This window comes from Amblyomma americanum, chromosome 8 (genome assembly GCF_052857255.1).
Source record: "Amblyomma americanum isolate KBUSLIRL-KWMA chromosome 8, ASM5285725v1, whole genome shotgun sequence".
NCBI classification, from domain to species: Eukaryota; Metazoa; Arthropoda; class Arachnida; order Ixodida; family Ixodidae; genus Amblyomma; species Amblyomma americanum.
In genome coordinates this window covers 79,680,209-79,706,779 of record NC_135504.1, presented here as the reverse complement: position 1 = coordinate 79,706,779, position 26,571 = coordinate 79,680,209, and the positions used below count along the sequence as shown (strand labels likewise).

General features: G+C 42.8%; 2 protein-coding genes across 2 annotated transcripts in view; one reads left to right on the top strand and one right to left on the bottom strand.

Annotated features, from left to right (window-relative positions):
• The window catches only part of LOC144102536 (uncharacterized), a 94,116-nt gene that overhangs the window by 20,067 nt on the left and 47,478 nt on the right, over positions 1-26,571 (bottom strand). The window lies entirely within an intron of this gene.
• Positions 5,901-12,256, top strand: LOC144101955 (uncharacterized). The gene is made up of 4 exons (XM_077635194.1): positions 5,901-6,070; positions 6,156-6,315; positions 7,794-7,859; positions 11,824-12,256. The coding sequence occupies exons 1-4, from the start codon at positions 5,993-5,995 to the stop codon at positions 12,201-12,203; spliced, it is 684 nt and encodes a 227-aa protein (XP_077491320.1). The 5' UTR covers positions 5,901-5,992; the 3' UTR covers positions 12,204-12,256.

Genomic DNA, 26,571 nt, shown 5'->3' with positions numbered 1-26,571 from the left:
TGGCCAACAAAGACTACAGGCTTCAGGAGTTTACTCGTTACTTAAGAGGAAACTATGCTAATCACCTGGAGATGTGAGTCTAGTTTTCTAGCTCGGCTCAGCGTCAACACAAACATGCATCCTGAAAGGATGCAGAGGAGTTAAAAGCGTAGTTTTCTGGAAGATAAGAAGAATCATTGTTTGTAGGCTCAACTTTTGCAGTGATAGACATGGCATACACCTCTTTGTGAAAGGAAACAGAACCAGCAAGATGAACCCGAGAATGACCACATTTTCCATGGCAATTACTGCGTCTACCAAAAAGACTGAATATGGAACACGGACTGTGCAATCCCAGTCCACAATAAAGCCTTGCTTACAGGGTTTAAAAAGTGACAGGTGGTGCCAACTGCCTTCTGAAGTGCAGTGACTGCATGGTGTGTGGAACAGCTATTCATGCACTCGCCAAGAGCGCCGAATGTGCCTGACAATCTGCAAACACAGTCACTTAGTGGTCATAACAAGCACATCTGAAAGAAGAAATCAGAAAATCTTGGAAACTACTCAAGCAGTGTCATCAAATTCAAAGACAAGCGTGGCTTTTCACGTCGTGGAAAGTGTTCAAACAGCAGAAGCATCCACAGGCATGACGAACTTGGAATTGGTCTTGGCCAAGATGGACGTGCTCAAAGATTATGTCACAGAGAAAAAAATTCCTCAAGTGCACAACAAGGCCAGCAAGGTATTGGAGCCTGTATTGAAGATTTATGAAGGTACTAAGGAAAAAGAAATGCCCTACACATCAAGGAAGCCAGCAAAGAACAAAATCGAACAGCAAGTTACGTTTCATTCTACTAAGAAGCCTAGGCTCTCCAGCTTAAGTTCAGGTTTTCAAAGTCATCTAAGCTACAGAAAGGGAGCATAAAAGAGTAAATCCTCAATTGCAGTGTTAAGGCTACTGCAGTAATCACTTCTCCAGAGCGCAACTACTTCTGAAAGATGGAATGGACCATATGGCACTGTTTTCTAGTGCCTGTCCCTGTGGTTTTCATTTTTGCTTTGCTTAACGCCGGTTACCTGGATGCCACTGACTGGACCAATGCAGCGCTTCACCAGCACCGAACCGTGAGCACGAACACCAAACGCTAGTGGACTGGGCGTTCCTGGGTAGTGTGTATTAGTAGTCTACGTTTTGTTACTTTTGTGTGCTAGTGCTTGTGTCACGTAGGGTATAATAAATGTGCATCTGTGTGGGTACACATGTCGCCAAGTCCATTCTTTCGGTCAGAGTGTTCTCCGGGGACCCGTGACACAGAATCTGCACCCGGTGGATATATCCCACGCAGATTATACAGTAGGCCAAGCATACAATCTGCCTACAAAAACGCTGATAATATATATATATATATATATATATATATAATGTTCTGGACTGTAGAACTAAAAAAAATCTCGTTTCTATGTCAAAAGAAGAATCATCTTTGCCTTCAATATCTTTGTTCTTACTTTCTTCATTGGACGCACATGTACAGAAGCCAATGACAATAACACGAAGGGATCAGATCCCAGGATTTCACCACCCAAACGCACACTTTTGCTTGAAAGTGGGTGTTACCAAGATAGCAACCAACGCCTCCTAGCAAAACACGCATAAGTATTCAGCCGGGTGATGGCAACGGAAGCATAGCGCTAGTATCACAGACCTTCATGATAGAGTTGCATTGGGGATTTGAAGATATACTGAACAATATTGAAAAAAATACACTGTATATTTTGCAAGGTGCAAAGTTGCAACATTTAAGCATGCGCTATACCGGAAATTATGGTACACATAATACGCAATGCTTTTCAAATAGCCATACTTGACGAGAAGCACTGTTCATTTGTCACTGATATTGAGTGCCTTCAATTTTAACACCTTTCTAAACAACATTTTCTATAGAATATTTTTTACAATTTAAACAGTTCCATGAATGGAAAAGACAGAAGAGAGCCAGGTGTGCAAGTTTATGATATCTGCAGGAGCAAAAATGCCGACCAACAGAAGAACAAGGATCTATTACACTTGAACAGGTCATGAGTGGCACGACCAGGTCGAAGCAACAATACTCGTGCGATGAAAAGTCAGGGAAGCTGCCGGAGTGGTAAGACATGCCTTACATCGCTACAAGAGAAGAGGGTACTGTCAAGGTCTTGCACCAAAGGTTGCATTATGGGCACGATGCAGACATTGCACACATGAGTACGAGCGACCGGGAAAGGGCAAGCATTGTGAAAGACCTTTCAAAAGGAGTGCTCATGAATTCAATATTGAAGAAAATAAGGGCATCTATGACAAGCAAGCTAACCACTTTGCATTTGACAAGTCGCATGGACTTGCACATAAAGCAGCAATATAACCTCACAGTTCCTCAAAGATGTCATGAAAATTATGCTGCAAGTGTAAACATATGCGTGCAAGGCATGAGAAACAAGGGGCAACATGTTTGCTTGTAGATACAGCAGGGGGTTATTGACCCAATGAGCACCTTCATACTAAAGGCTGCTTTTGCACTAATGGCAGAGCCGCTGGGAAAGGCGCTGAAGGTTTTGGGTACAGGAACATTCTGTGTTGATTCCAGACAGGGAACAACAGGGTAGCACAATTTGGATTGGTGACTCTTCCCGGAAGGTGCTGGATGAGAATGGACCAGCACTGTATATGGCTTACTTCATCTGCAGCACAATGAATGAGAAAATGTTGGGAGCATTCTTTCAATCCATGAAGTCCTCCACAGGAGCCCTGTACACTAGAACTTTCATGACAGATGATGCATCTGAACACTTTGAGGCCTGGTCAAGAGTCAGGGTCCCACCTCAACATCGACTGCTCTGCACAAAGCATGTGGATAAAAACTGGAAGCGAAAGATTACTGAGAAGATAGAAGAAAAAGAGCTCGCAGCAGATGTTTACCATGCTGTTTGTGTGCTGCTAGAGTGCCCCAAGAAGAGTGAGGTGGCTAAGCTTCTCGAGTCATTTCTGGCCAACAAAGACTACAGGCTTCAGGAGTTTATTCGTTACTTAAGAGGAAACTATGCTCATCACCTGGAGATGTGAGTCATGTTTTCTAGCTCGGCTCAGCGTCAACACAAACATGCATCCTGAAAGGATGCAGAGGAGTTAAAAGCGTAGTTTTCTGGAAGGTAAGAAGAATCATTGTTTGTAGGCTCAACTTTGCAGTGATAGACATGGCATACACCTCTTTGTGATAGGAAACAGAACCAGCAAGATGAACCCGAGAATGACCAGATTTTCCATGGCAATTACTGCGTCTACCAAAAAGACTAAATATGGAACATGGACTGTGCAATCCCAGTCCACAATAAAGCCTTGCTTACAGGGTTTAAAAAGTGACAGGTGGTGCCAACTGCCTTCTGAAGTGCAGTGACTGCATGGTGTGTGGAACAGCTATTCATGCACTCACCAAGAGCGCCGAATGTGCCTGACAATCTGCAAACACAGTCACTCAGTGGTCATAACAAGCACATCTGAAAGAAGAAATAGAAAATCTTGGAAACTACTCAAGCAGTGTCATCAAATTCAAAGACAAGCGTGGCTTTTCACGTCGTGGAAAGTGTTCAAACAGCAGAATCATCCACAGGCATGACGAACTTGGAATTGGTCTTGGCCAAGATGGACGTGCTCAAAGATTATGTCACAGAGAAAAAAATTCCCCAAGTGCACAACAAGGCCAGCAAGGTATTGCAGCCTGTATTGAAGATTTATGAAGGTACTAAGGAAAAAGAAATGCCCTACACATCAAGGAAGCCAGCAAAGAAGAAAATCGAACAGCAAGTTATGTTTCATTCTACTAAGAAGCCTAGGCTCTCCAGCTTATGTTCAGGTTTTCAAAGTCATCTAAGCTACAGAAAGGGAGCATAAAAGAGTAAATCCTCAATTCCAGTGTTAAGGCTACTGCAGTAATCACTTCTCCAGAGCACAACTACTTCTGAAAGATGAAATGGACCATATGGCACTTTTTTCTGGTGCCTGTGCCTGTGGTTTTTATTTTTGCTTTGCTCAACGCCATTTACCTGGATGCCACTGACTGGACCAATGCAGCGCTTCACAAGCAGCAAACCGCGAGCACAAACACCAAACGCTAGTGGACTGGGCGTTCCTGGGTAGTGTGTATTAGTAGTCTACGTTTTGTTACTTTTGTGTGCTAGTGTTTGTGTCACATAGGGTATAATAAATATGCACCTGCGTGTGTACACATGTCGCCAAGTCCATTCTTTCGGTCAGAGTGTTCTCCGGGGACCCGTGACACAGAATCTGCACCCGGTGGATATATCCCACGCAGATTATACAGTAGGCCAAGCATACAATCTGCCCATAAAAAATGCTGATCATATATATATATATATATATGTTCTGGACTGTTGAACTAAAAAAAATCTGTTTCTATGTCAGAAGAAGAATCATCTTTGCCTTCAATATCTTCGTTGTTACTTTCTTCATTGGACGCACATGTACAGAACCCAATGACAATAACACGAAGGGATCAGATCCCAGGATTTCACCACCCAAACGCACACTTTTGCTTGAAAGTGGGTGTTACCAAGATAGCAACCAACGCCTCCTAGCAAAACACGCATACAAGTATTCAGCCGGGTGACGGCAACGGAAGCATAGCGCTAGTATCACAGACCTTCATGATAGAGTTGCATTGGGGATTTGAAGATATACTGAACAATATTGAAAAAAATACGCTGTATATTTTGCAAGGTGCAAAGTTGCAACTTTTAAGCATGTGCTATACTGGAAATTATGGTACACATAATACGCAATGCTTTTCAAATAGCCATGCTTGACGAGAAGCACTGTTCCTTTGTCACTGATATTGAGTGCCTTCAATTTTAACACCTTTCTAAACAATATTTTCTATAGAATATTTTTTACAATTTAAACAGTTCCATGAATGGAAAAGACAGAAGAGAGCCAGGTGTGCAAGTTCATGATATCTGCAGGAGCAAAAATGCCGACCAACAGAAGAACAAGGATCGTTACACTTGTAACAGGTCATGAGTGGCACGACCAGGTCGAAGCAACAATACTCGTGCGATGAAAAGTCAGGGAAGCTGCCGTAGTGGTAAGACATGCCTTACATCGCTACAAGAGAAGAGGGTACTGTCAAGGTCTTGCACCAAAGGTTGCAATATGGGCACGATGCAGACATTGCACACATGAGTACGAGTGACCGGGAAAGGGCAAGCATTGTGAAAGACCTTTCAAAAGGAGTGCTCATGAATTCAATATTGAAGAAAATAAGGGCATCTATGACAAGCAAGCTAACCGCTTTGCATTTGACAAGTCGCATGGACTAGCACATAAAGCAGCAATATAACCTCACAGTTCCTCAAAGATATCATGAAAATTATGCTGCAATTGTAAACATATGCGTGCAAGGCATCAGAAACAAGGGGCAACATGTTTGCTTGTAGATACAGCAGGGGGTTATTGACCCAATGAGCACCTTCATACTAAAGACTGCTTTTGCACTAATGGCAGAGCCGCTGGGAAAGGCGCTGAAGGTTTTGGGTACAGGAACAGTCTGTAGCCCTGTCTACATGAACCCGATAGAGTCGAGTAGAGTTAGCTTGTCGGGTAAAAAACCAGTTGCCGGGTTCATGTAGACGCTGTCGGGTCGAGTAAAATAAGCGGCAGAGCGAGTCGAGTTAACTCGCCTGCAGGGGGTAGGTTAACTCGCCTGACCCGCCTTTCCAAAAACCATGTATACGCAGTCGGGTCACGGAGTCGGGTAACGGGGAACTCTGGGAAAGATTTCGGTCATGTGACCAGTCGACCAAAATGGCAGCCGCCGTCGGTCCCCGCGCTGTTTCCACCCGAGCTTCTTGTACCGACAGGGAAGTAGAATGTTTTTTAGCGCTAATCAGTGAAAAAAAAGTGAGCGAGGCGCTGGACAGCAGACGGCAGCGCAATCAAGATGTGTTCAAAGATCTGCAGGCCGAAATGGCCAATCTCGGCTACCACTGGATGTGGCAGCAGTTGCGGAACTGCTGGAAGAATTTGAAGAAGCGATTCACGGCCGTGAGTATAAACATTCCCTCAGCCGAATTTCGACACCCATACGGAATGATACGACGTTGCAGCACAATTCTGTCTTGTGTGACAGGAACGGTTGGAGCAAGAGAGAAGTGGAGCTGCACCGTCGGCTTGGAAGTGGTATGACCACATGAGCGCGCTTCTCAGCCACAGGCCGATGGTGCAGGCTCGCGAATACGGCGTGGATTCGCAAGATGTCCCTCCAGACTACGGCGACAACTCGCAGCTAGGCAAGTATACACCCAAATGTGTTTTCACGCTCGTTTACTTTTATGTGATGTAGCATGTCAGCAGCGCCGAAGTCGGCGACTCGGTGCTGCGTTGTTTCAGTGAGCACTGATTTGAATGCCGCAACGTAGAGCGGTTAACGCAGTTTCAATCAGCTTTCGCATTTCTAATAGCGTGATCATTTACAACCCCCTGGAAAGCGGCAGCGCTAAGGAACAAGGACGAAAGAGAGACACGAGAACACACGACAAGCGCTGATCTCGTCTCTCTCTTTCGAACTAGTTGCTTCGCGCTGTCGCTGTCCATGATGATTCACCAACTAGCCCGCAACAAGATATTAGTCCTAAATTAAATGCTATGTAAACAAAAAAAAATCGATTCCAGAAAACGTATAATCGTAAGGACAAATGCGGCACTGCTGATAACGAGTGCACACAGGTACTCTTGAGCGAGACACACAAAAATTCTTGTTTCCAGTAAAGAGCCTCAATAAGCTGATAACTGAATTTGTTCCTTGACAAATCCACTGGGCATGCAGCGGGGCTGACTTAATTTTTTTTATCATGCAATCATGTAACTGTGCAGATGTATTTGACAAATAACCAAGGTGCCCTGCACATGGTCCTAACATGAAATGCTCTTTGCTCCTAGTGCACGTTTTCATTGACTGCAGTACGCACCAACAGCTTTGAAAATGCAGTGGCTTAAAATTTGTGTGCCTCAGCACAGTTCCCCTTAAAAGCGAACTCTTAAGAGCACATTTTCTTTGGCATAGATTATTATTGTGCTTTCATGAGACATAGTTAATCTCATCCAAATTTCACTGCACTGACATAGTACACGGGCCTCTAGCATTTCGCCTCCATTGAAATGCATTTGCCGCGGCAGGAATCAAACCCACGTCTTTGGGCTCAGCAGCCCAGCACCATGAGCACTGAGCCACAACGTTGGCGTTATATACTGATGAGGTATAGACAGTGTTGAAAGGCTGATATTTCCAAAAGGAAAGTTCAACACTTCTTGCTAGTGTTTGCCTGCGGGGCTGAAACTTGGAAGCTAACAAATAAACTAAAAAAATAATGAAGGGCTGTACAATGAGTTAAGGAAAAAACAATAAGTGTAATGTAAAAAGGACACAAGAACATTGTGTATGAGAGAACATGAATTAATGCTATCTCAGTTCATTAAGAGCAGGAAATAGACATGGGTGAAACATGCAATATATAGCATGGTGTCTTTGAGTGACTGTCAAGGCAAGGCACAAGTAGTTAAAGTTAGTAGAGAGTCTGTTGCAGTAACGAAGCAAGGAAGTTTGCTGGTAACAGGGTAGGCATGCTAGTTGCAAAGAAGAGGTGATTGGAGATAGAGGGCCCATGTTGTGCAGTGGGATGGGATGGCATCTTACAATCTTTGGACTGCAAGATGTGCAATTTCAGCGCTTTTGGCTATAGGAGCAGTGATTTTTTTTTCTGTTTTGCAGATATCAGCGATGCTGACACCAGGACCGAGGAGGACGACGCTGATATCCTTCAGGAACAAAGTGAACGTAAGCTTGGGCAATTTTTAAGCACTAGATGGCATTTAATAGCTCGGCTGCAGAACAAAATTGGTTCCCTGGGCCCATGTTCACACTTCGATTTCTCGTGGTATTGATCCTTTGAGGTGCTCAACAATTGGCTGAGGCAGCGGAACCGGATGTGCTGCTCAGCTGCACTGCAAAGTGTCGTCGGACCAGCCTTGAAAATAGTGAGGTATACGTGATTATATTTCCAGACGTCGTATGAGTGGGATGGTGTGGATTCCATTGGCGCAGAGTTTTGTTTCCAAGGTTACTGCATTTTGTTTTTTATATAAACAGTTTACTGTGGCACCGTTCAGGCTTTTTACCCGCAGATGCAGACGATGCAAGTGCTGCAACTGCTTCTGCTGCTTCAACCAATCAAAGAATGCTTGCGAGTCTCTCGAGAGGTCAGAATTAGAATATTTGCCCTGCTTTATGCTTCCTGCATACTTCCTGCGTACCATTTTGATTCAGTAGTTTTGCATCTCTATGTGTAGCTGAAGATAGAAAAAGACAGCCTCATTTCTTTTCTTGTTTATCCAATAATTGTTCAAATATAACAAGAAATGACATGTTGAGTTTTTCGAGATGAAGACAAAAACATATTTGCTTCAATTTTTTAACAGAACCAACATGCACCGAAACTTGAATCTATAGCTACTAGCCATGTAGCCAATACGAAAGCAAATTTTACTCTGCCTGTCATTTTTCTGCTGAGCTTCCCTTTTGATCTGTTCTGCATCTCTCCTTCACAAAGTACTTTCTACTACGGTCCACCTCACACAGCTACGCCATGATGTAGTGTCCCGGTGATGCATGAAATACCTTGGGGTGTCACCGGGTATATCAAAGGGTATCAATTTGGGCTATGCTCCCATGACTGAATGTTAGTGCTGCGTCTAAGATGGTAGTTCGGATGTGTGGCTGGTAAGGAAGGCATTCTTTGGTGCACATTCCCAAACTGCATGGTTAAATAACTCGTAAGTATTTTTGCATCTCCTGTAGAAACACTATTCTAGAAGCTTTGGTTGTGCATTGCTCTACTTGCTGGGGAGCATGCTTTGTGGTGTGAAGAACTGATTTGAGCGAGTACCTATGCAGGAAAGGCTTGTTCATCATCTGGCTCTTGTCAGCGCAGCAGGTGCCTCAGTCTTTTGAACACAGCATTTGACAGACATTGCTGTTGATAGCCAACATGTGGAAATACCTGCGCAAAACAGCCTTACGCATAATTTCTATGTGCCCACTAAAAAGCAAAAGAAATGTTTAAATACATCCATACAAAAGCGAGGTCTTACGCTTCACGTGAGGCAAGAATAGCGCAGAATAAAAGTGTCAGCACTGAATAAAACATGCATAGTGCCTTGCTTGCATTGCCTGGAGGCTGTCAATGGATCAACTGTGTTTATAAAATTTCCAGTGTTTTTTTTGGGCATTTTTTTCATTGCAGAAATGTGAGCAAATGGAAGCTTCAAAGAAAATGGCTTTGAAAAAAAAAAGGCTGTCCTGGCTCTATTAAAGGGCAGAAAAGCATGCGAGACGCTGAATAATATTCATGAAAGTTTTGGAATTTGATATTAATCAAAAACCAAAAATCAATTTTTTTTCTTGCACTTTAGTCTTTCCTGCATCCTGGAAGAACATGAGGTGGTTCATATTAATCCAGGGCTCTCCAGTATGGCACATCTCATGGCCCATTTGTTGCTTTCGAATTTTAAACCCAAATACCGTACCATTCCACACATACTATGTTCTCTCCCTGTAAGGGGCAATGGTAAGCTGCTCTAAATGATGCAAGTGCCTGCCAAATGCCCTCCATTCCATTTGTATTCTCCTGGCTATTTCACTGTCATGGTCCAACTCTACGGTCATTACTTGCCTAAGATAGATGTATTCTCTTACAGTATACAATACTTTGCTGCCTATCTTTAACTGTTTGTCCCTTGCCAAATTACTGGACGTGACTTCAGTTTCCTTCTTATTAACTTTTAGCTCTACCATTCTGCTTGAATATTGAGGCCCTGAGTCATGCACTGGGACTCCTTCTGAGTTACGTCGCTGGACAACATGAGCAAATCAGAGGTTCCTAGGATTTCCTCCATTAATTTTTATCCCAAGCTCATCCCAGTCCAATCCTTTGACTCTTGTAAACATGCACTGTATAGCATCAAAGAGCTTATGTCGCCTTACTCTACACCCTTTCCAATGAGCATTTTGGTACATTACTCTACCCCCCAGACCTTGTTGTTCAATTTCCTCACACCCATTCTTCCTTTTTCTGGTGGAGAATTGTGGCGGTACAAGGATTTGAACCATGGGTCTCCTGCACGCGAGGCGGATGCTCTACCTCTGCGCCAGCGCAGCATCCACTGAACTGGCCACTATAGTGGCCACTGTACTGCACCCTGAATGCCTAGTGGCATTGCTGGTGCTCATCTGTATGCAGCAGTTATGAGAGAACAAGAGTAGCACACGAATTTTTTTAAAGAAAAAGTCATTCAAACACAGCACAAAGCTCTTATACCTATGCTGTTAGGAAGTGTTGTCAAAGTAAAGTGATGCAACTTGCTATCTTTAAGTGTGGTTGTTTGCAGAATCCTGATGTGTTGTATTGCCAGGAATATTTAGGTAGTGCAAACTTAAATACATATGTGACCAGTGTTTCGACAAAAAAAACTTTCTTTTTATAGTGAAAGGAGCAGTGTGCATGTGATAAGCATTGCTGAGGTGGTCAGAATTTATGCATACTATGGCATTTTCCCATTCTGGTAATTTTAATGTTTTCATCTAAAGTGTGTGTAAACTTTGTACCACAAGGTCTCGTGGACTAAGTTTCACTTGCACAAGGTTAAGGGTGAGTATGTGCCTGCAGTGTTTCACTTTTTTTGACCTCTAATTGAAAATTGTCTCTCGGTTTATTGAACATGCCTAAAGCTGTTACCTCAGTTTGTAAACATGGACATTGCTATGTATCACACAGAAATGTTACTAGTGAAAGGGGGACATCACGACACAGGACGTAGTCTCAAATTCCAGGTCTAGTACCTTGCCACAGCATCTTTCTTCTCTTTCGGAGTCAGAGCATTCTAGAATGTGTTTTCCAAAAAAAAAAACAAATTGCCTGGGCAAGCACTGGCAGCAGGAGTCTGAAGTTATTGCTGCATCCAAAGAGTGTTATATACTAGAATGATAGTCATGACGCATAAAATCAGAACTGTCTTCAGTTTCCAACCTGCATGGACTCAGAACACTGGTCCCTCTAGCAAAGAAAAAGTAAACAATGTGCAAAGAAGTGAGCACCCTGGTATACGTAGTATGTGTGCTGTTCAAGAACATGAGGCAGTGTTTATCTGTTCAATAAAGGGGTCAGCTGGCAGGATGCTATAAATGTAATGGGTGCTTGTCACATTTGAGTACGGCTATGTTTTAGGATATGCATAAACACAGAGGGAAAGCTGTGAGCAGTTTTCAGAAACTTTTTAGGATTCGCGCTGCACGCAAAAAGGATGTCGGTGATGCATGGAAAACCCGCGGAAAGGACGCGTTCACAAGCAGAAGTACACAGGGCAAAGTTGCCCTGTGTACTTCTGCTTGTGAACGCGTCCTTTCCTCTGGTTTTCCACGTATCGTGCAGAAACCGGCCCAACAAGCTACGCTTCTTCAATAGAATGTCCCTGACAACTGCTAGTACCCATTCTTTTTTTTTTTACACCAGCAACAGTGTCCTGTGTGGAAGCTTACCTGTAGCACTGTTTCATTTAAGCTCCGTGTAGTTTTCATGCAAGAATTGATTGCTTCAGCCACAGCACGTATAAAAAGTTAAAAGTTCAAACCTGTTTTTAGCAGACCTGCCTTTTTTTGGTCTGCAATTCTTCATTTTTCAGCAAAGTGTGAATAGTCCACGAAGGAAAGTTGTGACCATTTGCATGTGTTTTCCTTCTTTTTTTAGCAAGCACCTCAAGCAGATCACCGCCACAGAAACGACGCCGCATGGGAGAGGCGAAATTGGAAAAGGTGCTCTTAAATGTGCAGCGTAAAAACGAAGAATTTTGGACGAAGCAAGCAGAGATACAATTTCAGCAACAAAAACAACTGCTTGCAGATGAGAACAAGCACATGCAGGAGCTCCTGCAAGGTGTTTCCACCACCTTTCTGCAGGGCACACAAACTTTAATGGGGCAGTTTTTTTCTCAACAGGCAGCATTGGTGGCATCCCTACAACACATGCCCAGCTTCCCACAATTTATGGGACCACCAAACATGAACTTACAACACCAATTTCCACCACTGCCGCCAGCCACCAACACACCACCAACACCTAAACACTGAGGTGAACTACACCCGTGACATTGCCACCATTTTTAAGTCTCATTTAATCACTTCGAGAGTAAAAAATAGCGACTGATGCCTCCTTAACATGCAGCAGCCTCGGAAACATTAAAGGGACACTGAGGACAAATCCATCCAATCATTGTTTTTGATACAAATTATGGTTTATGGGGGTTTAACGTCCCAAAGCGACTCAGGCTATGAGGGATGCTCTAGTGAAGGTCTCAGGAAATTTCGACCACCTGGGATTCTTTAACGTGTACTGACATGGCACAGTACACGGGCCTCTAGAATTCTGCCTCTATCGAAATTTGACCGCCGCGGCCGGCATCGAACCCGCGTCTTTTGGGTCAGCGGCTGAGCGCCATAACCACGGAGCCATAGCGGCGGCTGATTCCTTGCCTCTTTCTGGCTGTATTGGCATTTCTCTAACACCAAAAGATGCATTTGTAGCAGAGAAAATTGGATTTTAAAAATTTGCCAGTAGTCAATTCGAATTCGTGACATCTGTACTTTCTGCCACCGGGCTGCCATCGTGTACAAGTGAATGGTGGTGTAGCTTAGCTTCTGGGATCCGCGCCCAAAAATCTGTGTTGATACATGCATTCCACTTCCGAAATCGGCCGCTGACGGCAATGCCTGTTTTTCTTTTCCAGCTTACAGAAAGCTCCAATTTTGGTGTTAATGGTCTCTTTGTAGTTTGAGCACGGTACAGTTACAATACAGGCCAGCTTCTATTTGTCCTCAGTGTCCCATTAATCTACCCTAATACCTTATAGGTAACTGGAATCGCCTGCCCCATGAAATCGTTGAGTGCCGTTCCGAGTCTATGTTCCGCGCGTTGCTGTCGGATGTATGAGTGCGCAGTTGGCTTTCTTTTGGCTTTTTTAATCACGTGGTCTTCGTTCTTGTTGGTCCAGCATCATTTGGTCAGTTGGCTTTTTTTTCGTCATGTTTTTTTGTTGTTTCATATTTCATTCATTTTGTACTTGCTGTGTCATGCCTTGTTGTATTGCATTTTTTTTATTCCTTTTTTTTCTGGCCTATTCTTCTGTTATGTATCCTCATCACCCCTGCAATAATGCCTTCGGGCGCTGCAGGTATTTCCAATAAATAAGGATGTGCAATATTATCGCAAACAGTATAAGTGCAATATATTAGATTCCTGACAAGTCAAAAGTGTGCAGTAAGTAAATGTACTTTTTTTGTTTTTAATAATATGCTCCTATCTTCATTATTATTATTATCTACCGAGGCAGTGGTATATCTTGAGTCCTTGTTCAGTTTCATTTTGTGTTTTTGTGTGATGTGTTTGTCAGTTCCTAATTTGTTTACAATTAATGGCAATTTTTTTTTCAGATGTATATATTAAGAGTATTAATGAAGCTTGCTTTTTGTTGGTTTCGTTTAATGAACTATATTAATGCGTGCTTTCTTTTAGTACTTGCCAAAGGTGATTTATTTTCCTTCACCAGACAGGTACTAACTGTGTGATCTGTTTCTCAGTTCCTAATTTGATTTTAAGATATTTTTGGTAATCTTGTTTCAAATGTGATAACCTTCAGTTTTAATGATGCCAGCTTTTTGTTGGAGTCTTTTAATGAACTATATTTCTGCATGTTTTCTTGTATTGCTTGCCGAAGTCATTTATTTTGCTTGACTGGAGAGGTACAAACTATGTGATATGTTTCCCAGTTCCTAATTTAAATTTAAGATTCTTGATAATCTTGTTTCAGATGTGTTAATCTCGAATTTTAATGACATCTGCTTTTTGCTGGTGTCTTGTAATGAACTATATTAATGCGTGCTTTCTTTTAGTACTTGCCAAAGGTCATTTGTTTTCCTTCGCCAGAAAGGTACAAACTGTGTGATCTGTTTCTCAGTTCCTAATTTGATTTTAAGATATTTTTGGTAATCTTGTTTCAAATGTGATAACCTTCAGTTTTAATGAGCCAGCTTTTTGTTGGAGTCTTTTAATGAACTATATTTCTGCATGTTTTCTTGTATTACTTGCCGAAGTCATTTATTTTGCTTGACTGGAGAGGTACAAACTATGTGATATGTTTCCCAGTTCCTAATTTAATTTAAGATTTTTGATAATCTTGTTTCAGATGTGTGTTAATCTCGAATTTTAATGACATCTGCTTTTTGCTGGTGTCTTTTAATGAACTATATTAATGCGTGCTTTCTTTTAGTACTTGCCAAAGGTTATTTGTTTTCCTTGACCAAAAAGGTACAATCTGTGTTTCTCAGTTCCTAATTTGATTTTAAGATTTTTGATAACCTTGTTTCAGATATGTGATAATCTCGAATATTAGTGACATCTGATTTTTATTGCTGTCTTTTAATAAACTGTATTTATGCATGCTTTCTTTTTATTACTTGCCAAAGAGTGACATTTATTTTGCTTCACCGGAGAGGTACAAACAGTGGTGTGTTTATCTGATGTGAAAACAATAGCAATCACATTAATAATCAGGGGTCCTCCTGACACTTTGACTTCTGCACCCTTTTGTGTTGTTCGAAAACACATTTACATTTCTTGTATGTGGTTTCTGAGACAAATAAAAAAGAAGATCTACATTCCAAACACGGCTGTATAATGTATTTATTTATCACATTACCCAAAGTGCCTGTTTGGCAGTACAGTGGAGGGAGAGAGTTACAACATAATCATACAATATAGTGGCAGGGAAAAAATTCTCACGGAAAATACATTGCAACATAATTTGATACAAACACAAGCATAAAATTACAGCAATGCAGCAAACAATTCATTAGATTTTGTTGAAATGACTTCCTGGGGTAACTTATTCTATTCATTTATTGTTTTTGGAACAAATGACATTTTTAGTTAATCAGTAGTGCATTTAACTTCTTTTACTTTGAAAGTGTGGTCCCTTTTTGCAGACATATAGTCTGGTGGAAATAATGGTCATGGTCAGTACCTGTTTTAGAATGGTATATAGTTCGGAAGAATTTCTGCCTAAGTACATATCTGCGTCCCTGCAGTGAAACCCATCCGAAAGACTTCTGCGTTGCTGACACACTGAAATTTTTGCTGTAAGTATTTAAAACAATGTGGACAGCCAGGATTTGGGCCTTCTGTAATTTATCAAAATTTTTAGTTTCAGGGCCCCATACTTTGCACGCATACGCATACTGTGCACGTATAGGCCTTACGTTAGTTGTGTATAGCAGTTCTTTACTTTGTAAAGGAAAACGCTTGGAATTCCTGCATAAGCAAGTCAAAATTCGACCTGCTTTTGCAGTTATTTAATTGATGTGCCTATGCCAACACAGATCACTACTTAAATACCCACTGAGATATTTATATTCGGTGATGGACAACAAATTCAGGTGACCTTTTCTTAGTAAAACACCTATAGAGACTTTTCCGGAGATTAAAAGTGACGCCCCATTTATCATACCATTTAGAAATTCTGTCAAGGTCGCATTGCAAAGCATCACGTTCAGCAGGAACAGAAACAGTTCGGTACAAAACAGTCATCTGCGAACAGCCCCAATGTAGACGATATACCAGCGAAAATGTCATTTAAAAAAATTACAAATAAAAGTGGTCCCAGAACTGACCCTTGTGGTACAGTCGCAAGTAAAAAATATTAGCACAAATCACTGCCGATCAGAATTTGTATATCTCGCCATGCGGCGCTGTGGTTTGCAGACCTGCCTATCGGGCCGTTTCCATATTTTCAGCATGGGGGGGGGGGGGGGACGGCAGGAAGTAAGCTTTATGAAGCGTGCCATTGCCCGAGCTTCGAAGTGCCGACCCTACGTGACTGTGCATGCGGCATTTATTTTGGCTCAGTTATCATGGGCAAAGATGGATTCTTTTTTATTACTGTTTTTTTATGTCCGTGATGGTTTGTCAAAAGGAACTCGCTCGGGATGATAGAGCTACTTTTAGCCAGTATTACACAAGCAAGAAAAACAGAGTTTATTTTTTCGATGCAACTAATTCACACAGGTCACTTTGTTGGGAAAGTGTAGTAACATTATTAACAGGAGCACTATCCCATCAATTCAGGGAAAGAAGGGAGGAGGACAGCCAGTTCGCTGTCGTGATGCGTGAGCAAACACGTCGTTGCACTAATGGCATGCGTAGGCCCCACCGACCGCCACAACGCTTTGAAGGCGCTCAGGGAAGGAGTCAAACAGGCTGCTTGCAAGGTCAGGAAGAGCCTGGAGCCTGCTCCATTCCTCTTGAACCGCCGCCCAAATGATATCTGGTGATGATTTGTGCATCTGCCTTACAGCTAGTCGCTTTTTCATTAATCCCCATATATTTTCAATTATATTCAAATCTGCTCCTTTTGGAGGCCATGGCAACTCCTGGATGCAGAGCTGTTCAAGCAGTTACCAAACGCAGCACGGCTGAGGCTGCTTGCAAAACTAACTGCCAAACAAGGAAAAAAAAAAACAACTATCCTATTCTTCACCCGTTGCCTGTGGGAGCAAGGTTGCACTAAACAAAAGAGAGGGCGAGACAGAAAAATAAATTTTGCTGGGCCATGACAGTCCGCTGAACCCGCCTAATACTGCAGAATGGGAACGGCCCGGCACTCTCGTTATCAGCCTCTTTGTCATCCGCAGCGCCACGCATTGTCATTCCGGCGCTCAGGTGTTCCGTCATGTGTGCTAATCTCTTTTACTCGTGACTGTACTCCTGAGGTTACAGCAACATCGTCTGATATTTCACCACTAACCACCGCCCTAAGTTTTCTTAAATGAAGGTACACTTTGCTCCATGCTACTACTTTACTGCTAATGTTATACAATGATAATTTTTCTAGTAATGAAGTATGCGGTACAACATCAAACGCTTTCATAAAATCGAGAAACATGCACTCAACAGAAACTGCTTTATCTAAAGAACTAGCTATATCATGGGCAAGTTCAGTTAAGTGTGTGACACATGAAAACACTACAAAACCCATGCTGGTTATTATTTATGAGGGAAAACTTAAGATGGTGTACAATGTAAAAAATACATGCTCCAAAACCTTGAAAACTGCACTTGTGAGGGATACTGGGAGATAATTTGAAGCCAGATTACATGGCCCTGATTTATGAATCGGCACAACATACGCCATTTTCCAATTATTGGGCAAATCACTGTCTTCAAGTGATTTTGAACATCACTCGGTTAATGCATGCATAGTAGGGCTGTTCAAGATACGAGTGAAAAAAAAAAGGCTGGCAGTTATAGTATGTCTACACTAACTGCAAAATGCAATAATACTTCGGTTTCAAGTAGGTGTTGCATGGTACAAAAGCAAAACTGTTTTCAGTACTAAAGATGACAGAGTAGCTGCCGCAGTGGCCCAGTGGTTATGGCGCTCAGCTGGTGACCCGAAAGACGCGGGTATGATCCCGGCCGTGGCGGTCGAATTTCGGTGGAGGTGAAATTCGAGAGGCCCGTGCACTGTGTGATGTCAGTGCACGTTACAGAACACCAGGTGGTCGAAATTTCCGCAGCCCGTCACTACGGCGTCCCTTATAGCCCGAGTCACTTTGGGATGTTAAACTCCAAAAACCAATCCAAACCAAAAGATGACAGAGAACACATTAACTCAGGACAGGCGTGAACTGCGAAGTGAAGAGTATTGCCGAGCCAAGCTCTCTGTGACAACCACACATTGCCAGATACAATCCACAACATAAGGAACTAGGCAGTACACAGGATTCCACATGATATATCAGAAGCAACATGTGGCACACACAGTCTCATATATTATGAGGACTATCATAATAGTTTGTCTGAAGCAGAGAACATTTCAAGCCCATTCAGTCCAAAGACACTGTAGTTCAGTTGTCACCAAAACCAGGAAAGCAGTCATTATTGTACAGCCAAATAAAATAATCCCAAGACTGCTGAGATATTGAAAGCATTAATAATTTTTCAGGCTACTAAAAACAAATGCCTTTTGCCTGAGTATTGCTTGTTGTGGTGCTCTTCACATAAGTGGCTGTGCAAAATGGACGTGCTTGATATAATGTGTGGGATCTTCTTTGCTGCCTACTTCCACAAGATGCAAGTTGTGTGTGGTAAATGCCGTAAAAAGTTGCTTGACAACAAAATTCTAGTGACACCTCATGCCTATCCTGTGCTACTGTGCTCATCGTTCCGGTCTTCTGTGCTAACAATTTTCTGCTCAATGCACTTTAGTGTTCGAACCCGACCGCAGCAGCTGCATTTCGATGAAGGCGAAACGTTAAGGCGCGCATGTGCTGTGCAATGTCAGTGCAGGTTAAAGATCCCCAGGTGGTGAAATTATTCCGGAGCCCTCTACTCTCTTGCTTCCTTTCTTCTTTTACTCCCTCCTTTATCCCTTCCCTTATGCACAGTTCAGGTGGTCCACCGATATGTGAGACAGATACTGTGCCATTTCGTTTCCCCCAAAACCAATTTTCATTTTCACTTTAGCGGAACCTACTTGTGCGAATCGGGAAGTTATGGGCTAAATAATTGCTCAGGCAGTCCCTTACATCCGACTGTTGGGTGCCTGCATAAGGCCTGCTGACGGGCTGCGGAAAGTCTTCCGATTCAGTAGCTGAAACAATGGCACCCCAGGAGTCCTCATAGGTTTCTGAATGCTGCTCACAAAAGTTGTGCAGCACGCATGCTGTGAGGGCAACAGTGGGCACAAACTTATAATTTATGTCTGTGCGCTTAAGTAAAACGCACCAACGCCCCTTCAACCTGCCAAATGCCTGTTCTACAACATTCCTCCCAGTGCTGTGGTACACGTTGAAGGACTCAGCTTCTCTCGATAGCCTCCCTGTGTAGCCTTTCAAGATCCAGGGCAGTGGGGGATACGCAGGGTCAGCGAGAAGCATGAAGGGAAGAAGCTTCCCCTCAAAGAGCTGGCTGCCCTTTGGCAACAGTTGGTCGCTGTTCTTGTAGAGTTTCGACATCTTAAATGCTGTTGAGTCATGCGCACTGCCTGGTGCAAGGCATGAAATGCTGCGAAACCTGAATGCAGAAAAAATGGGATGCACGTCAAGACAAAGAAGCTTTTGAAGGCTATCATTTACACCATCTATTAGGTGCTAAAGCACTGGTGCAAAATAAAAGCAATAAGTTTGTATTTGAATTGCACTAAAGGGAAGCAAAACTAGCCAGCAAAACAATGTCAAAAAGGAAATAGAAGTAATTACAAAATATCTTGAAAAAGCAAAAACAAATTGCAGACCACCCTGAATTGCATTCTAAAAACTTTGTGGCATCACTGCCACGAAATGTGCTACTGGACACATCCACAGGAGCTGTGTTGAGCTCGTTTCTGCCATCTTTATATATTTTTTTGCTATAGCTATGATCCTAATTTCAAATTATCCATGTGTTGCATTCATATAGCTTGTTTTTATTTAGGTGCCAGAAAGTTAGTACAGGTTTAAAAGAAATAGTTCACAAGCAAACTGTACAACACCATTAGATTGCTCAGTGGGAAGTGTGCTGAAAGTCTGCAGTGAGATTTTAAAGGCAAATAGATTACTTATGGATGTCCCACAGTTTAAATAGAACAAGATACATGCACTACAGTACCAACAAATGGATGCCATGTTAGTCAATCATGATAAGCATATCTTGGGAGAGGTCCTAGCACACAAGAATGTCAAGTTTGAAAATTCGTCATGCCTGTCCTTGCACACAAGCACAACAAAATAATTATCTGGCTTCGAATTTCAGAGTACTTAGTGTGAAACACTTCATCAGCATGCTTCATTACTGTTTTCTTTAAGTTTCAGTTGTTGCTGTTGCATACAAACAGCAAAGCTTAGTTCCAATAACGAATAAACAAATATACTCACAGTCCACGGTCGTCCACGACTGCCTGCATGTTGTAGGATGCCCACATTTTGCGATTAATAAAGTCTCTGTACCCTTTTAATGGTGCAGTGATAGGAATATGAGTGCCATCAATGGCACCACATATCTGTGGGATGTGGCACTTCTCAGAGAACCTCCTGCCAATCAATGTGGCCTCTTCAGTTGATGGCAGGTAGATAAATTTGTTTGAAAGGTGCCTTTTTACGGTAATGCAGAAAAGGTACAAAAATTTCTGCACAGTGCTTTTGTGAATTCCGAACTGATTTGCAACTACTCAGTACTCACAACAGCTAGCCAGTTTGTACAGTGCAATTGCAATTCTTTTGTCAACTGGCACTGGCTCTCGAACGTAATTACATTCTGGTGACATAAATGGAGCAAGGGCAGCAACCAATTCACAGAAATTTGCCCGTGACATTCTGAAGTTTTCTTTCCATTCACCATCGTCAAAGTTGGAGCAAACAATATTGTCCCACCAATCACGACTTCTGTTCTTCATCCACATGCGCCGCTTTGGTGGTGGTGCCAGGGATTCCAGTCCTGCAAGATACCTGGTGTTATCAATTTGACACGCACTTTTTTTTTCACTACCTTTTTATGAATATGCACAAACTGCAGGCTAGTGCGTGGATATCACAGTCCTAAAAACGAGTGTCACAAAAGATGCCATGGTGCTACCTAAGGTATAGGAAAGCATGAACTGTGTTGCTTGATTTTGAGTATTTCCAATTCACTTGCTTCTGGCTTTTAGTGCAGTTATTAAAAGTAATCATTGAAAATACAGGATTGCATATTTCTTTAGGTTACTCACTCGTTATGAGGTTAATGAACTTATGCAGCACTTACCAAAATCCTGCTACGTTATATAATTAGTTTTACCACATGTGCTTGCATCCTGCTACCCTATGAAAACCAAGAAGCAATTTATGAAAACCTCGCGATTGATGAAGCGTTATAAAGTAACGATGTTTAATATTACGTAATGCGATCATTTGCAGCCGCGTCACCATGCTGTTCAGCACTACACCAAACACAGGAGAACGTATTCCCGTAACAGCGCAGTGCATGTTTGGTAACGAGCTGTACCCCCTTTGTAAAAGCAACGGAGCAACGGGGCTAGCTTTTCAGCCCCCTTACGGCACTCCTACTGAGTGAAAAGTCCCGAAAGGTGAGTACAGGGGTTCTCCTGACCTTACACAGAATTAGAGCTTAAGGTCTGCCATAAGTGTCATGCTACTCGGCTAACATGCAAAACGCGTTGATCGGTTAGTTTTGGAAAAGGCGGCACTTCCGCACTCCATTTTTCGTCTCACACTCCACCGTTAAAACTCATGCAGCCTACTGTATTCGAGATATGTAGCTTGCGAATTTAGGAATGCCAAATCATCCGCTATATTAGTTTCTGCACTCCAGGATTAGCGAAGACAGGCGTAGAAGAATAGATACTAACCATACATGACGGCGACTTCGTGGACGGACCAACCGGCGGTGAGCGGTGTTCGGCTGTTTGATATACTCTGTATACATTGACAACGAGCCCGGTAATGAATCACCGCGGCAGAGAGAAGCATATTATGAAAGCTTATCCATGACATCAAAAGGGTCATGAAATAAAGCTGATGGAGAGTGAGCACCATAATCAAAACAGCAGACGACATGGCCATTGCGAACGCGCGGGAACCCGCGGGCCAAAAACAGGAACCGGAAACTTGCACGATAACTGCGAACCTCGACGCTAGGCGCCGCTGCGATACTTACGCGCTTGAACAGAGTTCGTTTAGACACCAATCGAGGCGAGTCAGAGGCGGGTCACCTAACCCGATGCTGACTCTACCCGGTCCTGTGGGGTTCATGTAGACAGGGCTTGTGTTGATTCCAGACAGGGAACAACAGGGTAGCACAATTTGGATTGGTGACTCTTCCCGGAAGGTGCTGGATGAGAATGGACCAGCACTGTATATGGCTTACTTCATCTGCAGCACAATGAATGAGAAAATGTTGGGAGCATTCTTTCAATCCATGAAGTCCTCCACAGGAGCCCTGTACACTAGAACTTTCTTGACAGATGATGCATCTGAACACTTTGAGGCCTGGTCAAGAGTCAGGGTCCCACCTCAACATCGACTGCTCTGCACAAAGCATGTGGATAAAAACTGGAAGCGAAAGATTACTGAGAAGATAGAAGAAAAAGAGCTCGCAGCAGATGTTTACCATGCTGTTTGTGTGCTGCTAGAGTGCCCCAAGAAGAGTGAGGTGGCTAAGCTTCTCGAGTCATTTCTGGCCAACAAAGACTACAGGCTTCAGGAGTTTATTCGTTACTTAAGAGGAAACTATGCTCATCACCGGGAGATGTGAGTCTAGTTTTCTAGCTCGGCTCAGCGTCAACACAAACATGCATCCTGAAAGGATGCAGAGGAGTTAAAAGCGTAGTTTTCTGGAAGGTAAGAAGAATCATTGTTTGTAGGCTCAACTTTGCAGTGATAGACATGGCATACACCTCTTTGTGAAAGGAAACAGAACCAGCAAGATGAACCCGAGAATGACCACATTTTCCATGGCAATTACTGCGTCTACCAAAAAGACTGAATATGGAACATGGACTGTGCAATCCCAGTCCACAATAAAGCCTTGCTTACAGGGTTTAAAAAGTGACACGTGGTGCCGACTGCCTTCTGAAGTGCAGTGATTGCATGGTGTGTGGAACAGCTATTCATGCACTCGCCAAGAGCGCCGAATGTGCCTGACAATCTGCAAACACAGTCACTCAGTGGTCATAACAAGCACATCTGAAAGAAGAAATCAGAAAATCTTGGAAACTACTCAAGCAGTGTTATCAAATTCAAAGACAAGCGTGGCTTTTCACGTCGTGGAAAGTGCTCAAACAGCAGAATCATCCACAGGCATGACGAACTTGGAATTGGTCTTGGCCAAGATGGACGTGCTCAAAGATTATGTCACAGAGAAAAAAATTCCTCAAGTGCACAACAAGGCCAGCAAGGTATTGCAGCCTGTATTGAAGATTTATGAAGGTACTAAGGAAAAAGAAATGCCCTACACATCAAGGAAGCCAGCAAAGAAGAAAATCAAACAGCAAGTTACGTTTCATTCTACTAAGAAGCCTAGGCTCTCCAGCTTGTGTTCAGGTTTTCAAAGTCATCTAAGCTACAGAAAGGGAGCATAAAAGAGTAAATCCTCAATTCCAGTGTTAAGGCTACTGCAGTAATCACTTCTCCAGAGCGCAACTACTTCTGAAAGATGAAATGGACCATATGGCACTTTTTCTGGTGCCTGTCCCCGTGGTTTTTATTTTTGCTTTGCTCAAAGCCGGTTACCTGGATGCCACTGACTGGACCAATGCAGCGCTTCACAAGCAGCGAACCGCGAGCACGAACACCAAACGCTAGTGGACTGGGCGTTCCTGGGTAGTGTGTATTAGTAGTCTACGTTTTGTTACTTTTATGTGCTAGTGTTTGTGTCACATAGGGTATAATAAATGTGCACCTGTGTGGGTACACATGTCGCCAAGTCCATTCTTTCGGTCAGAGTGTTCTCCGGGGACCCGTGACACAGAATCTGCACCCGGTGGATATATCCCACGCAGATTATACAGTTGGCCAAGCATACAATCTGCCCATAAAAAATGCTGATCATATATATATATATATATATATATATATATATATATATATATATATATATATATATATATATATATATATATATATATATATATATGTTCTGGACTGTTGAACTAAAAAAAATCTGTTTCTATGTCAGAAGAAGAATCATCTTTGCCTTCAATATCTTCGTTGTTACTTTCTTCATTGGACGCACATGTACAGAAGCAAATGACAATAACACGAAGGGATCAGATCCCAGGATTTCACCACCCAAATGCACACTTTTGCTTGAAAGTGGGTGTTACCAAGATAGCAACCAACGCCTCCTAGCAAAACACGCATACAAGTATTCAGCCGGGTGATGGCAACGGAAGCATAGCGCTAGTATCACAGACCTTCATGATAGAGTTGCATTGGGGATTTGAAGATATGCTGAACAATATTGAAAAAAATACGCTGTATATTTTGCACGGTGCAAAGTTGCAACTTTTAAGCATGTGCTATACTGGAAATTATGGTACACATAATACGCAATGCTTTTCAAATAGGCATGCTTGACGAGAAGCACTGTTCATTTGTCACTGATATTGAGTGCCTTCAATTTTAACACCTTTCTAAACAATATTTTCTATAGAATATTTTTTACAATTTAAACAGTTCCATGAATGGAAAAGACAGAAGAGAGCCAGGTGTGCAAGTTCATGATATCTGCAGGAGCAAAAATGCCGACCAACAGAAGAACAAGGATCTATTACACTTGTAACAGGTCATGAGTGGCACGACCAGGTCGAAGCAACAATACTCGTGCGATGAAAAGTCAGGGAAGCTGCCGGAGTAGTAAGACATGCCTTACATCGCTACAAGAGGGTACTGTCAAGGTCTTGCACCAAACGTTGCAATATGGGCACGATGCAGACATTGCACACATGAGTACGAGTGACCGGGAAAGGGCAAGCATTGTGAAAGACCTTTGAAAAGGAGTGCTCATGAATTCAATATTGAAGAAAATAAGGGCATCTATGACAAGCAAGCTAACCGCTTTGAATTTGACAAGTCGCATGGACTAGCACATAAAGCAGCAATATAACCTCACAGTTCCTCAAAGATGTCATGAAAATTCTGCTGCAAGTGTAAACATATGCGTGCAAGGCATGAGAAATAAGGGGCAACATGGTTGCTTGTAGATACAGCAGGGGGTTATTGACCCAATGAGCACCTTCATACTAAAGACTGCTTTTGCACTAATGGCAGAGCCGCTGGGAAAGGCGCTGAAGGTTTTGGGTACAGGAACAGTCTGTGTTGATTCCAGACAGGGAACAACAGGGTAGCTCAATTTGGATTGGTGACTCTTCCCGGAAGGTGCTGGATGAGAATGGACCAGCACTGTATATGGCTTACTTCATCTGCAGCACAATGAATGAGAAAATGTTGGGAGCATTCTTTGAATCCATGAAGTCCTCCACAGGAGCCCTGCACACTAGAACTTTCATGACAGATGATGCATCTGAACACTTTGAGGCCTGGTCAACAGTCAGGGTCCCACCTCAACATCGACTGCTCTGCACAAAGCATGTGGATAAAAACTGGAAGCGAAAGATTACTGAGAAGATAGAAGAAAAAGAGCTCGCAGCAGATGCTTACCATGCTGTTTGTGTGCTGCTAGAGTGCCCCAAGAAGAGTGAGGTGGCTAAGCTTCTCGAGTCATTTCTGGCCAACAAAGACTACAGGCTTCAGGAGTTTATTCGTTACTTAAGAGGAAACTATGCTCATCACCTGGAGATGTGAGTCTAGTTTTCTAGCTCGGCTCAGCGTCAACACAAACATGCATCCTGAAAGGATGCAGAGGAGTTAAAAGCGTAGTTTTCTGGAAGGTAAGAAGAATCATTGTTTGTAGGCTCAACTTTGCAGTGATAGACATGGCATACACCTCTTTGTGAAAGGAAACAGAACCAGCAAGATGAACCCGAGAATGACCAGATTTTCCATGGCAATTACTGCGTCTACCAAAAAGACTGAATATGGAACATGGACTGTGCAATCCCAGTCCACAATAAAGCCTTGCTTAAGGGGTTTAAAAAGTGACAGGTGGAGCCAACTGCCTTCTGAAGTGCAGTGATTGCATGGTGTGTGGAACAGCTATTCATGCACTCGCCAAGAGCGCCGAATGTGCCTGACAATCTGCAAACACAGTCACTTAGTGGTCATAACAAGCACATCTGAAAGAAGAAATCAGAAAATCTTGGAAACTACTCAAGCAGTGTCATCAAATTCAAAGACAAGCGTGGCTTTTCACGTCGTGGAAAGTGTTCAAACAGCAGAAGCATCCACAGGCATGACGAACTTGGAATTGGTCTTGGCCAAGATGGACGTGCTCAAAGATTATGTCACAGAGAAAAAAATTCCTCAAGTGCACAACAAGGCCAGCAAGGTATTGGAGCCTGTATTGAAGATTTATGAAGGTACAAAGGAAAAAGAAATGCCCTACACATCAAGGAAGCCAGCAAAGAACAAAATCGAACAGCAAGTTACGTTTCATTCGACTAAGAAGCCTAGGCTCTCCAGCTTAAGTTCAGGTTCTCAAAGCCATCTAAGCTTCAGTAAGAGAGCATAAAAGAGCAAATCCTCAATTGCAGCGTTAAGGCTACTGCAGTAATCACATCTCCAGGGCGCAACTACTTCTGAAAGATGGAATGGACCGTATGGCACTTTCTTCTGGCGATTGTCCCTGTGGTTTTTATTTTTGCTTTGCTCAACGCCGGTTACCTGGATGCCACTGACTGGACCAATGCAGCGCTTCACCAGCACCGAACCGCGAGCACAAACACCAAACGCTAGTGGACTGGGCGTTCCTGGGTAGTGTGTATTAGTAGTCTACGTTTTGTTACTTTTGTGT

Excerpts from the sequence above, each read along its gene's own strand:
- LOC144101955 (XM_077635194.1), top strand. The coding sequence starts at position 5,993 with ATGGCCAATCTCGGCTACCACTGGATGTGGCAGCAGTTGCGGAACTGC. Across the intron at positions 6,316-7,793 it reads CGGCGACAACTCGCAGCTAG|ATATCAGCGATGCTGACACC; the intron begins GCAAGTATACAC and ends TCTGTTTTGCAG. Across the intron at positions 7,860-11,823 it reads CCTTCAGGAACAAAGTGAAC|CAAGCACCTCAAGCAGATCA; the intron begins GTAAGCTTGGGC and ends TTCTTTTTTTAG.